This window comes from Mixophyes fleayi, chromosome 10, assembly GCF_038048845.1.
Source record: "Mixophyes fleayi isolate aMixFle1 chromosome 10, aMixFle1.hap1, whole genome shotgun sequence".
NCBI classification, from domain to species: Eukaryota; Metazoa; Chordata; class Amphibia; order Anura; family Limnodynastidae; genus Mixophyes; species Mixophyes fleayi.
The window spans coordinates 52020816-52036339 of NC_134411.1; the positions used below are offsets into that span (position 1 = coordinate 52020816).

The 15524-nt window shown below is 38.1% G+C and overlaps 1 protein-coding gene across 3 annotated transcripts in view; it reads right to left on the reverse strand.

Annotated features, from left to right (window-relative positions):
- Positions 1-15524, reverse strand: part of PACS1 (phosphofurin acidic cluster sorting protein 1) — a 112294-nt gene that overhangs the window by 19495 nt on the left and 77275 nt on the right. For all 3 annotated transcript variants that reach the window (XM_075188745.1, XM_075188744.1, XM_075188746.1), the window contains 4 exons: positions 12886-13040; positions 12153-12263; positions 9547-9649; positions 8979-9021 (listed from right to left, as the gene is read on the reverse strand). In XM_075188745.1, the coding sequence (XP_075044846.1) occupies positions 8979-9021; positions 9547-9649; positions 12153-12263; positions 12886-13040 (412 nt within the window). The remainder of the gene's footprint in view (positions 1-8978; positions 9022-9546; positions 9650-12152; positions 12264-12885; positions 13041-15524) is intronic.

A 15524-nucleotide genomic window follows, 5' to 3' on the forward strand; every position in this document is an offset into this window, starting at 1 on the left:
TCAATATATGACAGCCTATCATAACAAGAGGAAAGGGAGAATGGATGAGAATGATAGACATTCTTTGTAGTGATGAATAAAATTAATGAAACATTCAGTTTGGAGAAAGTGGTTTAATAGTAGATAATGTTTATAAGACATGTTGGTAACATAGGTCACTAATGTAAAATCATTAACAAATATTGAAACTAGTCCGTTAGCAATGGAAGTAGTCTGTCTTTTAGAAAAAGAAGATATAAGCCTGTGTGTGCATGGTCCTCTAAACATGCTCTGTATATTATCTTGCTTTCTTGAGTTTCTGTGCTGAAATATCATGTTGCAATGTAAATAAAATACAATAAAAAAATAATGTTTTTTGTACATTATGTAAAATTGAGCTTTTTTACTTACGTTAAAAAAAAATTCTGAATCCATTGGGGAACACTGGAACATTGGGATATAGAGCCTCCATTAGGACTTTGGCCCATTAAATATCTTCAAAATATGTTGTGCTCCTCCCTTTTGTATATTCCCATCCTGCAGGTAACTCAAGCTATTTTGCTAACCAAGCACCACAAGGCTGAACCAGAGTGAACCAAACCAGAAGCAACAACCTACTCCCAAAAACTTTACAATGGGGATGTCCCAAAGCTGCCCCTTCTAGTGGGTTTGAAATGGTAAAACTCTAACGTATGCATCGAGGGCCAAGTGGCTGCCTGACAAAGTTGTTCTGCTGAAGCCCAATTCCACACCACCCACTGATCTAGCAGAATGAGCCTTCCCATCGAAAAGAACTGGTTTCCCCACACCATATCACAGAGGTGATCTATCTATCTATCTATCTATCTATCTATCTATCATCAGTTTTGAAGCCAGCCAACTTTTCAGGGCACCATAAAAGACCAAAAGATCATCTGTCTTCCTAGAGTCTAGTGTACTTTGGACATAGAGGTTTAATGTCTTAACAACATCCAATGAGTGAAAAAGATCCCTCAACCTCAGAAGATCCCAATGCAGATTACACTTAATTATACACAAATACAAAAATATCTTAATTTAAATGGGAATAGAAACCACTTCATCATACGGAAAACAGCCCAGTTTTCGTGAAAAAAAACACATAGGGAGATTTGTAAGACAGCACCCCCAATTCCAACACTCTGTGGGCTGTGGAAATGGCCAGGAGAAAAAACAACTTCTATGAGAGAAACTTCACATCCACTGACTCAAGTGTCTCAAACAGATGTTTTTGTAATGCTATCAACACTAAATTCCCATCTCAAAGTACTAGTGAAGGGGTGAATGGTGGTCGCAAATTCGTCACACCCTTCAGAAAGGTCTTCACCTCCAGTAAGTGAACTTCTTGTGGAAGAAAACAGAGAGCAGAGACTTGAACCTAGCTAACTGAAAAGAAGTAATTGGAAACTTTCGCTTCTCACACCAAGAAACATAAGTCTTTGATCATCATAATCTAAGTCTTTCAGAACCTATGATAATTTCTTGCCGACGCAGGCTTTGTAACTCTGAGCACTATTCCTATCACACTGTTTGAAAACCTCTTGTTCTTAAAAACAAGCTTCAACTACCACACAGTAAAAGCTAGTCACACTGAGCCCTTATATTAAAATATCTCTGAGTTAACAGATCCTCCCTTAAAGGAAGATGCCAAGACGAACCCACCAACATCCTGAGAATGTTGGTGTACCACGACCATTGTGTCCAGTCTGGTGTCACTAATATCATCTGGAATCTCTCTCATTTTACCTTTTTGTGAACTCACGTAAGCATCGCCACCAGAGAAAACTTTTAAATCAGAGAGGAATCCCACGAGACAGACAAGGGATGTCTGTGGGTCCCTGGACCTGGAGCAGAAATACTCCACTTTGTGGTTAAACTGGCATGCCATCATGTTGATGTCCGACTGACTTGATCTTCTCCAATGGCTGGAAGTGTGATGGAAAAAGGGAAAACTCTCCTGGGTGCAGGACATAATTGTGTTGTCCTTAATTCTAGGACAACTTTGCTTTTGCTGGAGATCACAGACCCTGAAACCAGCAGAGTGACTGTCCACCTGTCCCCAAGCTGGCATCCATCATCACAATCGTCCAACTCCATATGGCAAAAGGACAGCCCCTGTTGAAGTCATCGTCCCTCAACAACCAAATGGCCTGATTAACAACCAAATGGCCTTATCTGTGTGGAGTTTGTATGATCTTCCCGTGTTTGTGTGGGCTTTATCCGGGTGTTCCGTTTTTCTCCCACACTCCAAAAACATACTAGTAGGTTAATTAGCTGCTATTTAAATTACCTTAGTCTCTTTCGGTCTGTGTGTGTTTGTGTGGGTATGTTAGGGAATTTAGACTGTAAGCTCCAATGGGGCAGGAACTGAGGTCAGTGAGTTCTCTGTAGTGCGCTGCAGATTTAGTGGCGCTATATAATTAGATGATGATGACGATGAACGACCATAGGAGTCACCAATGCAATCTTGGAGAGAAATAATGAACAGACCAACACTAGTCTCAGTAACAAGTTTATCTTGTCCTCTGTAAGAAACCTGTACTGTCATGCATTGAACAACAGACCCAGAAAGACAAGCCTCTGGGAAGAGACCAGATTAGATTTCTGGTGGTTCAACCAGGAGATTCCAGTAAGGTAATGTGCATGAAGCAAGGCCAGGGACTCTGTGTTGATTAAGATCATCCAGGTATGGAATAATCATCACCCAATGGACCACAGAAGGGCAGCCATGAAAGTAATAATCTTCCTGAATACCCCAGGGGCCATTGTCAGAAGGAAAGGCAAAGCTGAAACTGGAAATGGTGGATAAAACCGCAAATCTGAGGACATTGGTGACCTTCCCAGGATTGTAACATGCAAATGCGCATCCTTGATGTCCATCGACACCATGAACTCACCCTGTTGACGGATCTCAGTGACTCCAGAGTCTTGAATTTGTCCACCCGAACATAGACACTGAGGAGTTTGAAGTTCAAAATGGGCTTAAAGGACCCGTGGTGTTTTTGAAGCAAAATCTGGTTTGAATAAAAACCCATTCTCTTCTGATTTGCTTACACTGGGGTGATTACACCTATTGTATCGTCTGAATGGCACAGGTGAAGAAACATGTTGTTGGAACTCTGACCAGACTGATGATAAATTCTCGATCCATAATACCCCTCAACCAGGAATTTGACGTGGAACCAGTGATCTGGGTATAGAAGCAGATGAGCTCTCACCTCAGCCGCTGCCAGCATGTCATGCAGACAAATATTCAGAGAATTTGGCTGCAGGTTTATTTACACATTGGGCTTGTTTACTTCTATGTTGTCATCCACGCCTTACCGGAGCCACTGATGTAAAATTCTAGCCCAGATAAGACCTGCATCCAGATAATCAGACACCTCCTGTATGTGTCCAACCAAGGTTATTAATTTACACCTTGGCCTCCCTAACTGCAAACACTCAAAGAGTTGGTCAAACCACTTTTCTATGGCCTTTTTGACCCAAGCTGAAGCTGAAATGGGTCTTAGAGAAACCCCAGCCGGAACATAAATGGACTTAAGATTATTAAGGATAATCAAGACCATTCCTAAGACCAACGGCATTCTGGGTCAGTATAGTGGCGGTCTTAGACAGTTATGCTATAGGAGCGGCCATCTTGAGTGGGTTTTTCCATTAATATGTATCCCTTTTCGGGATGAATAATGGGTCAATAATCTGTGTGTAACCTGATATCCGGTATACACTGTTTAAGTTTAGTTCATGCCTTGCATAGCATGTTATCCAATTGCGGAGAGGATGGGAAGGAAAGCAAATGCTTCTTCTTCCTCAAACTGTGTATTTCAGGCTCAGCTGACTCTTCGTTGTCCTGGATGTATAATGTCTGTCTGATGCACTAAATCATCCACCCTTGTAGAGTCCTTGATGAAACATGAAGAATACTCAATGTATAATTCCTTCACCACATCCTCTCCTGGGACTAAAGCAGAACTCATTTCCAAGATCTAGTCTGTTAAGAGTTCTCCAAAATCATCTTAAAGTCGGAAAAATCTGTAACCAGCACATGCACCAATATAGCCAGGCTTTGTGCCCAAGTTGGCTCATCTGGTGGCATCGCTGGGGGACCTGATGACCCCTGGCTGAGTACACATAGATGTATTGAATATATCTCTGCCGAAACAGTGAAAGAAGTGGAATTTGGTTCCATTCGCCTGTAACCAGAGAATGCACAGTGAGTTGCATGAACTTGAAAATAGACTGAGCCAAGGACCTACCCCAAGCTGGTTCTGCCAGATCAGTGGGCAAGTTAGACTGACATTGAACACAAGCATAACAATTTCATAATATAGAAAATAAACCCTGTATGGGTAAAGAACACAGATGCGCTCAGAAACTAGAATACTTCCCTGAAGCTGGAATACCGTCGAGGCAGAGCAGGAGCTGCTGAATAGTGCATGCCAATGCCCTAAGGACGGCCACTATCCCTAGTAGGACTGGCCGTTGTTGGGAGCAGGATGTGGCGGAAGAAGGCATCGGGACCTCTTCAGCCTGCTCCGTTTTGCAGACAGCTTGGTGAGACTGTCTGCTCCAGGTGACACCACAGTGGTAAATTCAAAGAAACAACAGGAGTAAATTCAAAAGAAAGCAATACAGGTTGCTAAGGCAGCCCAAGAAGAAAGCACTCTATTCTGTGGACACAAAAAAAAGGAGTTCTCTGTAGGATGGTGATAGAGAAGATGGAAGAGCACAAAACTTTAATGAAGGCTCAGTATCCCCATGGTGGAGTGCCCCCTATTGGATGAATGAGACAGAGGCACAATCATCATGGAATTGTCAAGGCATTGCTCAATGCTCTGCTGAATACAGCAGTGTGCATGGGAATCCTATAGGATGTAAGCTCTCAGGGGCAGGGTCCTTGTACACCTCTCAGACACCTCTGCACCTCATGTTGTGTGTTACGCTTATGATTCTGCACATAGACTTGTCTTACATTGTTCTGCTCCCAGCTTGTCTCCATCCCCATTCTGTACTATGTAATTCTTTGTTGTTTTGCTCTACTCCCCATTGTACAGCGCTGCTGACTTTTGTGGCGCTTTATAAATAGATTTTAATAATACCAAGTCCTTAACCAATCATTCCAACCTCTTGCCTTGCCATCCCCTTCGCTCTGCCATCGACAATGTAAGCTCTCACAAGCAGGGCCCTCTTTCCTTGTGTTCTCCTCTTGGCCTGCCTCCCTATCTCTGCTTTCTTGAGCTCAAGCATTTTTCATGTTGGACAGTACAATCACTCTCTCTCTCTCTCACTATCCCATAAATAATGTGATCTGAATACCATGTTACCTGTGTATTTGTTCTTTAATAATTATGTCTGGTCATTATATTATTTTGCTTTTCATGTATTATGTAATGTGCTATGGATCATTGGTCTCTGTTAGGTGTGTACTTCTGTATATGCCATGTATGGCGCTGCAGACCTTTTGTAGCAACTTATAAATAAAAGCTAGTAATAATAATAATAATAATAATAATAATAATAATAATAATAAGTAGGTGCAGATGCAGAGATGTACTTTATTTGAAGTACTGTTGACTTTCTTACAATATCTTCTGAAGACATTTGGTTCACCTTGCCTCTTACAAGATTTAAAGCTGCACTGCCACTCAGGCAACTAACCTTAATACATTTCTTCCTACCATAGCTGGAGCACTAGATCCTTTTCTCTGCATCCGTTGTTCCCAGGGTAACTAATTCTGCTTCACTCTTTAAAACAACAGTGAATGATGTATGTGAGTGCGAGGACCAATCCCAACCCGCAATCTCTCAATCAACTGGAGGAGAACCGGAAAAAAGGGCTGCCTCCACAGTCCAAACACATACTGGTAGGTTAATTGGCTTCTGACAACATGGACCTTAGAATGTATGTGTAATAGGGAATTTAGACTGTAAACTCCAATGGGGCAGAGACTGTTGTGAATTACTACATATCCTCTGTACAGTGTAATATGACTGGCACAATAATAATAATAATAATAATAATAATAATATGGCAGTGCAGCTTTAAGCAACTACAATTTATCTCCATACAATAGGAACTCCAAGCCCTTTGTTTTTATGTCTGCATTTATTTTGTTTACCTTGTATGCCCATGTTTTGTGTATGTCCTGTTCTCCCTACTGTATGGCGCTGAGGAGCACTGTGTCGCCTTCCAAATCAATATAATAATACTAACAATACAATATTCTTCTACTAATATCATCTAGTTTGGAACAAGCATCCTTATGCTGCAAATACGCATAACAAAAACTTTTGGTCACCAAGAGACCAGACACTTACAATAAACAGGTAGAATTATATTAAAAATTAGGAAAAAGACTTTACAGTTGTTGTTTTTATTTCAACCTTATAGATTATTTTGTGTTAATCAATGAGAAGAAATAAATCCATTGATTAAATGATCTAAGAAAATAAAATGTGCAAAAATTGCCAAAGTTGGTGAATACTTTTTTTTTAGCAACTATAAAACTGTACAAACGCAATGAGTATTGTCCTGTTTAGCTCAGCACTTGCTCTTTGAAAATATACTACTTAGGAGTGTAATTTACACTATATTATCAAAGAGACGATGTACAATGTTCTATTACATTAGTACAAAGCTGTACTAAGCTATAGCTGTTGCTTAAAGAAAATATTTAATTGTGAGGTGTGATGGAAAGATATCTTAAGAGCTATACATATCTGTTTCTCCTTAATGTACATTAATAGGGAATACAAATAAGTAAGTGTCATTAGCAAAGTAACGTTTTTTTGAAAGTCAATGCCAAAATGCAAATGTCAATTATAGATGAAGTCACCATGCCTACAACTTTTAATGTTCTTTATTTTACTCTCATTGTTTGCTTTATTTAAAAATGGTAATAGACTAGGTCCATACCAGGGGGTAAATGTATCAGCCTCCGATGGCTTGTAAAGGCAAGCTTGCCTTTACAAGCCATCGCCGCTTTACATTTTCAATGCAAAGTCGCCGATTTCCGGCGAGTTGAAAAAATCGGAGGATTATACATTTACCCCCAGATCTTTATTGTCTGCCCTACATACCACTATTAGTTGCAGGGAGATGGTGAGGAAACTGTTATGGAACATGCTGGTATGTTCAGATGGCTAAAATGCTACTGCAGTAAATAAAGTTCAGTCTTTTTTCAAAATAATATAACATCACTGGAACTCTGAGTACAAGTATATAAGACGTTACATTGCCCAAGGTTCCTGGAGACCTTGAAATTACATATTAACAAGTAGTGGCAAAACTCCATATATCAGTTTAATATACATATTTATTTGTTGAGCAAAGCCCCTATCCTTTAGTCACAGAGCAAAAAAAAATAAAATCAAAAAAGAAGCAAATTTTGCTTGGCAAAATCATGTTGCACTGCTGGGGGTGGGGTGTGCAGACAGATTAAGGCTGGGTATACACTACAGTATTTTCAGCCGATTATTGGGCCAATCAAACGATAAATGAGCACTCAGCCAGATATCGCATTAGTGTGTACACTGCAAAGATGAACGATTATCATTCCAAAGATCATCATATCATTTCATTTAATTTTCAAACTGAACTAAAAATCTTGCTCAACGATGAAACAATGTCGTTTCAATTCTGCAGTGTGTTTGCACTCACAACTGGCAGTGTCCACAGATCTCTATGGAGTGTGCAGAGTCACAATCTTTTCAGCTGATGGTTATGACAGATGAAGAGCACAGATCTGAAGGTAAATCGTGTAAAAGCGTGTAGTCTGTACACATAAATCAGCATGCTGATCGGGACCTTTTTTTTAATCATTGTTAAAATCGTTAAGGATATCGCATCAGGAGAAACTTTGTATAGTGTGTACCCAGTCTTAGAGTGATGGAGATTTGTCCTAGCTAAACTCTAAATTGAAGTGTAAAAATAAAGCTGACCAGAATTAGTGTGCTACATCCAACAAAAGCCAGTATTTTCCTTGCATGCAAAAAAGAAATTAATTTGCACCCCTTGCATTGCAACATGGTTTGTGCAGCAGAAAATTTGTTCTTTTTTCTGCTTTGCTACTAACAAAAAATGAGGCCTATTGTGAGATTTCTTCGGTTTTGCACTCCCTTGCCTATGATTTATAGCAGATGATGAAGAGATTTTAAGAGATTAAGTTCTATTGTGCTCATGTTTGCAGAATGCTGCATTTTTTTTAAACTGGGTAAATGCTGTGTTCTGTTTAATGTTGCATATCTACTCTCCATTCCAAGTTGAAGTGTGACATGCACCAAAATGAGGTGCAGATTATCTTTTCCCCTAGAAGTTTACAATTTGAACACAATAATAACACTTGTATGCTAAGTCCTACATAGGTCTCTGGAAAATATTAACTATCAATATATTAGTTTACTTTCCATATCTGACAGCTACAAATGGGACATAACAGTATTGGATTCCATTATTTAAAAGATATGATAATTTGCCCTATGTGAGACATATAGTAATAAGGATATTTAACATATATTCAGGGCCATCAACAGGGATTTCAGGCCCCTTCCACATCTTACAAAACTAGGTTGGCGGCTCCTCTCACTACACAGGCAGCTCAAGGGCCTCAGTCAGACCCAGGCCCTGGTACTTTGTACCTCTGCTTCCCCCTCCCTCATTGGCACCCCTGTATATAATTTACACATTAACATGTGGAAAGAATCTTGTACACTTCTGCAACCATAAGAGCATTTTCTGCAGCAAATAAACGCACAAGAACAAATTGTGTGCCCTTAAGATTTTACAGTAAGTAGGTATGGACATGTAACAGAGGAATTGAGTCATACATGCATTTTTAAAAAGAATTGAATAGATGAGGACAGTACTAATGTTTGTCAAATGGTGTTTTGCTAAATAGTTTTACAAAATGAAATAAACACATTTGCAGCTTTCTAAAATAAAGACATAAAGCTGAGTTAAATAGTCTATCGCTGCTACTTACCCCAATGAACGGAATAAACTTCTGATATGAGTCATCCTCCTGACTGAGAAAGGAGAAAGTGTCATGTACTAGATATACTACTACAGCTTTCTGCTCTATATTATCACTAGATCCCAGAATCCTTTTCAAACAAGCTTTTCATAACACACAACTCTAAAAAATTACAATTTATAATAAAAAAATGAAATATTAGACCAATGTCTAATTCACCATTATTATTACCAGGCTTTTCACACACCCCGCAAATACATGAATTTTTAAGGCAAAACGCAATTTGTCCACATTTGTCTAATATTAAATCACATGATTTTGCCAGGTTTAACCTTCTCACACATTCATCCTACGTATGTGTGATATTCTTATCACAATGCAAAAGCTTGGAGGTGTTGCTTATTCTCGGATATACATTTCTCTTTATTAGACTCAAATAAGAAAATAATTAAAATGTTAAAGTACCTTTAAATTGATCTGGTTTGCAATACCAGATAAAATGTTTGTGTTTTCAAACAAAATCTATCTAACAAAACTATAGAGCCATCTAACATGCACCTGGTTTCTGGTTACTCACAGTTTATGCTTGCAGGTTAACATGGCTTCTGCAATTGGTAGCTGGTGGGAGTTATTGGCTCCACCCACGTATTGCATTATACGACCAATAACATCAAACGGTTCTTCATGGAAACAAAATATTGAATGGATTAACACTTAAAGATGAAATTATCATGTATAACTATATTAATAATGAGATGTCACTGATAAGGATATTCCATTTTCTAATATAATATAATCAGAATTCTGCCACACTTGAATCAGAAGTGGATCTGAACAAAACTCTCCTCCCCGCACTAGAAACTGGAGGTTTGTGAATGCTTGTGTAAGTCTTGAATAGCCAGTCAGAAATAGCATATGAAATGCTGTGAGCACTTCCTGTGGAAAGGTAAACTCGGCCCACTTGTGAGTGAACTTTTTCACTAGTAGAGACACACGGCTTCCTCTTTCTTCTGTGCTTTGACCTGGATAGGTCATACAGAGACGCCTCCCGACTGCTGGAAACTAAGTTTAATGGTATGGTGTTCTGTATATGGGGCCTGGGAAGGCCCTGGCTAGCAGGAAAAATGTTATAAGGGTAGTTTTGAATGGATTGAATGGAAGGTGGTTGAATCTGTATACATTTACCATCTGTATACAGATAATAAATGTGAATGGAATTGTTGTGGTAATACTGTATGTGTTAACTCCTGTAATGCTATTCATTTCCTGGAGTTCCTGCAATGTTTGGGATGGATTGCTGGTTTAAATATTAGCATTTGTGTTTGTTGCAAAAAATATTTGGAATAAGAGTCTTTTGTGTAATATTTTTTGCTGGCTCTCACTAAATAGATGTCTTTTGTGTAATATAGATATTTCTGGAGGACTTATGTATATTACTAGAGGTTTAAGAACTTTGTCCTGCTCAATGATAGTATTGTTCAGGAAGTAGTCAGATTGTTAAAAGGTAGTTTGTAATGGAAAACTTTGAAATAATGTGGTTTTATTGCTGGAGAAATTTAAAAAGTTAATATGACAGCAAGGTGATCTAGAAGCTACCATGCTTGTAAAAGGGCTGCCATCTAGCAGCTTCCATGTGAATAGAATGTGGATAGTGAATAATGACTGTTGCAAAGCATGATGAAGTTATACTACACATTTTGGTCTTTGGCTGAGAGAAGTGAAATGAAATAATAGGGGAATAAATGGTAGATGTTTATATATGAATAAATGGTGGTAGTTTATATGCAAGATAAACGTGAGAATATTAGGAAGGTTAAAGTGTGTGCTTGAATGTGTTTCTCTGCCCCCCTCCCTACACACTGTCTTACATTCACACACGTTTTAAAATTAGGTCACACACACACATGCCTTTACACTACACAATAGTTTGTCAAAACACAAACACGATGACTTGTATATTTATAAAACAGGAAATGAATGTAATGCATTATAGGAACACCTATGCTATACCACCTATGTTGATAGAGTAAACTAAATCTGTTGAGTTTGCTATAATATACTCTTATACTGTTTTATAATATATATGAGTTTTCACAATAAGAATGTTAAGTAATAATACATTACATGTTAAATGAAGCTACATCTTGCATGTCATATTTCTTGAAAATATAAGCATAACTTCTTATATTAATACTGTTCCTGTGGATTTAAGGGGAATAAGACTTATATTTCTTAGGTTAAATTAGATTAAATTACTTTTGCGAGGACTTGGTTGACGGTAACAGTAATAAATAACATTTGCCAGACTATTAAGAAATCATCCTAGAAATCACCCTTTTACAGTCCCGTTACTTACTACATTCTGTAGTATAAGCATGCTTGTTTTTATAAAGGGAGATTAAATAAAAGTATATGGTATACAGTTTTTAGTCATACATTAAGAAGGGTATAGTTTTGTTTTCTCTAGATACAGTTCTGCACAGATGTCTATATGTAAAATTGTTCACACAATTTAGGGCTGCACTTGTCTTTGTAGTTTTCCTCTCTTCAACTAATGTTGGCCACAGACAGCCATATATTGCCACTCAGCCCAAACCTCGAGAGAAAGGATCACTTTTCTACAATTGCCGGTGGCCAAGATTCAGCAGTGGGCCCATGTGTCTTGATCACTTCTGGACCACACAGGTGCTTACCATTATCATTCATTTTCTAACTGTATTTATGATTTTGCCCAATAATGCCATAATGATCCAATATATCAAGCACATTTTTATTGAGTGTTGTGTTCATTTTAGAGGCACACAGCTGATAACAACATATTGCATTTGGGTGAGCAGCTTAAGTACTATTGTACTTTTCTTCATGCTGCAAAACAATAAGAAGCTCTATTATCACTAATTAGCAGTTATCCTTGTACTTAAAAATTCTTCCACAGAACTCAGTGAGGCGAGCAAGCGATATCCTGACTGCTTTGCATAGGTAAATGGATCTGAACAGAGAGATTTAAGATCAATACAACAATGCTGAATGCTAACAAGACTCTATATTTAAAAGCATAGAACACAAATAAATGTTTCTCATTGTTAATTTAGTGCCTGTCCAGATTTTACAATTTCCCAGTTCTTCTATTTGCATACAAGATCATCAAACACAACATATCTTACCTAAACACTAAACTCTTACCTGTTACTGGAGACTCAGATCTGTTGAACAGTTCTCGCCAAGAAGCATCACAGAATAGTAATGCATAACGAGGATCCATGGAAGAAATATATTTACACACAGGATGAGATCCTGTAAAAAAACAAAAATTACATCAACCCGATCATTCAAGTATAACATTTACCACAAGTATAAAATGCTGTCTTGCACAATAATTTCTCTCAATTTTTAGGGAATTTATTTCCCTATGTAATCTGGTATTGAAGTGTGCTCATGTGATTGTTACATACATAAAGCTATTTTCTAATACACTGACCCAAAAGGGCGTCAGTTACTGTAAGTTTGCACCTTGGCAAAACCATGTTATGGTGAAGGAGGGGAAGCAAATTTAAATATGCCAACAACTTTAGAGTTGGGAGGAGAGTGTGTCTAGGATCAACTCTAAATTGCAGTGGACAAACAAAGCTGCCCAATATTTGTGTGCTAGATGCAGACGCAGGCAGTAGTTTCCCTGCAAAAAGAAAAATTGCATTCAAGTGGAAATTTGCATCCTTTAGTTAATAATAAATGAGGCCCAATTGCTACTAATGGTTTAGGATTTAGTAACAACCAAAGTGTTTTAACATTGTGATTTGTGTAAATCCTAGACCACTGGTAGTCTGCGATGGCAGTTTGAAGATCATTTTTAACAATAGTTTAGTCCAAAAGGGTGGTGCCTTTTTATTAGTGTTGCCCCTTCACATATTTGACTCACCCAGTGGTATTAATAGGAAGCGCAGATAGCCTAACCAGTCAGAAGTTCTTCCAGCTAAGTTTGTGACATAAGCGCCAAGCAGGAAACTAAGAAAAGTGTGTCCTCCCACACACACAACCTTTAGAGGTCGTGGTGGCCCTGGTGCCATGTGATAACTGCAAAAAAAAAGCACAATACATTTATCGATCACATTAGGAAAAGTAAGACATTTCCAGATACTTCTTTAACCTACAGTATAAATATTATTTTGCTCAAAATATGTGCAATAATACATTTGTAGGGCATTTTTTGATTTACAATGTAAATGTGAGTAGAGTTTGTCTTAACAGCCACCTGTAGTTCATAACAGACCAAATGCACTAAATTATCACTTGCATCAGTCAAATGTGTTTGTTTTAGTAATTCAGCTGAATTTTGTATGAGGTTATGGGCCTGATTCATCAAGGAAATCAAAATGAAGGCTTTGTGCGTTTTATTAAACAAGGAGCAGATGTAAAGATACGTCTAACTAATACAGGTCTAGGTACGCTCTGCTCTGACAGGCAATACACTGTAGGATACGTCTAATACATATGTGGAATATAATGTCACAAAACAGAGCACAGAAAAAAAAATCAGTGATTGTCATATGTTAATAATATAGTCATTAATAACAAAAAAAATGTAAAAAAAGATTTTTTTCCCTCCATAAAATATATATATTAGGGTGTTATTAATGTCTACTATACATAAAAGTGCATTTTTACAGTTGCCTCTGATTGCAAACACATGTTCTAGCTTGCATACACAACCATTATTACTAGCTGGTGCAAGTGTTACGACTGAAAAACACGTACCTTTGAGATGCCCCAAGCTTGAATAGGATACAGCTGCGTGCACTCAAGCTTGGCATGCCCTTACTGTACATTGACTACATGCATACGCCCAGTCTCCTCCCGTTCCACCCATGAAATCATAGGGTGTAGTATGGATCCATTGCACTTGAATATAAATTGGACGCTGCTGTGTTCACTGGCGTATGGTCCAGTTGTGCAGTGCGATTTTTTCGCAAAATACGGCTCGTATCAGCACTGACAATCCTTAATGATTCAGGCCCTATATGTCTTATATGAGTTTACCCTAGATGTGCCCTGCAATTGCTGCCCAGCTTTCTAGCGAACACTATACAACTGAGACCAGGAGAAGGAAATTATTCCTTTTTCTTTCTAAAACCCTGGGCTGTCAACAACAGCTTGGTTCAACTTCCATAACAACACTGGGAGCTGCATGACCACCGTGTTAAATGAGCAGAAATATAAATTCCACTCAGAACCAAGTCTGAGATCTGTCAATTTTTCTAAAAGAAACACATATTCCAATGTAAAATGTGCCCAACAAATTGACTTACATTAACACCATACTAAAAGACCACAACCATGACATATAAAAAGTAACAATTCTCAACAGATACAAAGTGAACCAGATATTAAGTGCTCATTTCATTTGCGTTGGCTCTTTTATAAATCTTAAATTCTCACTTTTTGTTAGCCAACAACAACAACAAAAATAACTATTAGATCCAACCTCTTTAGCACTTTACAAAATTGTCAGTATTAGAACAAAATGCATCTATATTAATGGTATCATCAATTTAATACATCAAAATATAAAATAATACATTTGGGACAAAAACTTGCAAAAGCAGAATACGGAATGAATTGTGATGAAATGTCCACAACAAAACACCAGGGTTTGTAGTTTCAGATGATATAAAGGAAAGCAAACAGTGTAATCCAGTAGTGGGAAAAGCCAGTGGAATACTAGGATCTATAAGAAAATATATTATTTGCATTAAAAAAAGAGGTTATATTGCCATTTGTAGGAGAAGACTTAAAGTAATGTGTACAGTTCTGGAGGCTTGATATCCAAAAAGACATTGAAAAATAGAAAAACGTTAAAATATATCACCAATAACTCCTGAGTGATGCAAAAACCAGAGACAACCAGGTTGCAATAAGGAAACCTTAAGAAGAACCACTTTGGTTTTGTGAAAAACCAAGTATGGAGACCAATGGGTAAGAGCTTCAGGCTCAGAGATACATCAGTTAAAATAATACCTAGGTACACAATTACCTTATAGGTAAGAAAAATGAGGGAACAGAACAAAGTGGTGCATAGGGAGCTCCCTCAGAACCAGGTTTGGGTCCACTGAGATAAAGAAGAAGGAAATGGCAGCTGGAAAAACCCTGGAAAAATACTGAGAGAGCAGAAACCTGCATCTTATGAGAATTCACGTTTGAGTCCTTTCCCAAACAGAAATATCAAACTCCATTCCTCACAACAAGTCGGATAATATTTCCAAATTCCACGATAGAAATGGGAAGAACATAACTTCAAAGCCTGCAGCATAGTCTGAATAACAAGGTCGCAAAGGCCCTTTCACTTAAGAATATTGGTATCAAAACCATGCCATCAAAGCAAGTACACCTTGTATAGAAAAGAGTTCATGAGACAGAAGTTCTAGCTAAAGAGGGATCAATGATGTAAGTAGAATGCAAAATCGACCAGACTCACATACTGGGGTCTAGTCCAGTCAGGCGGGCTGGAGGATGATTTGAACAATGCCCAGAGCCCAGGCCTCATCTGATCTTGCCTGCAGG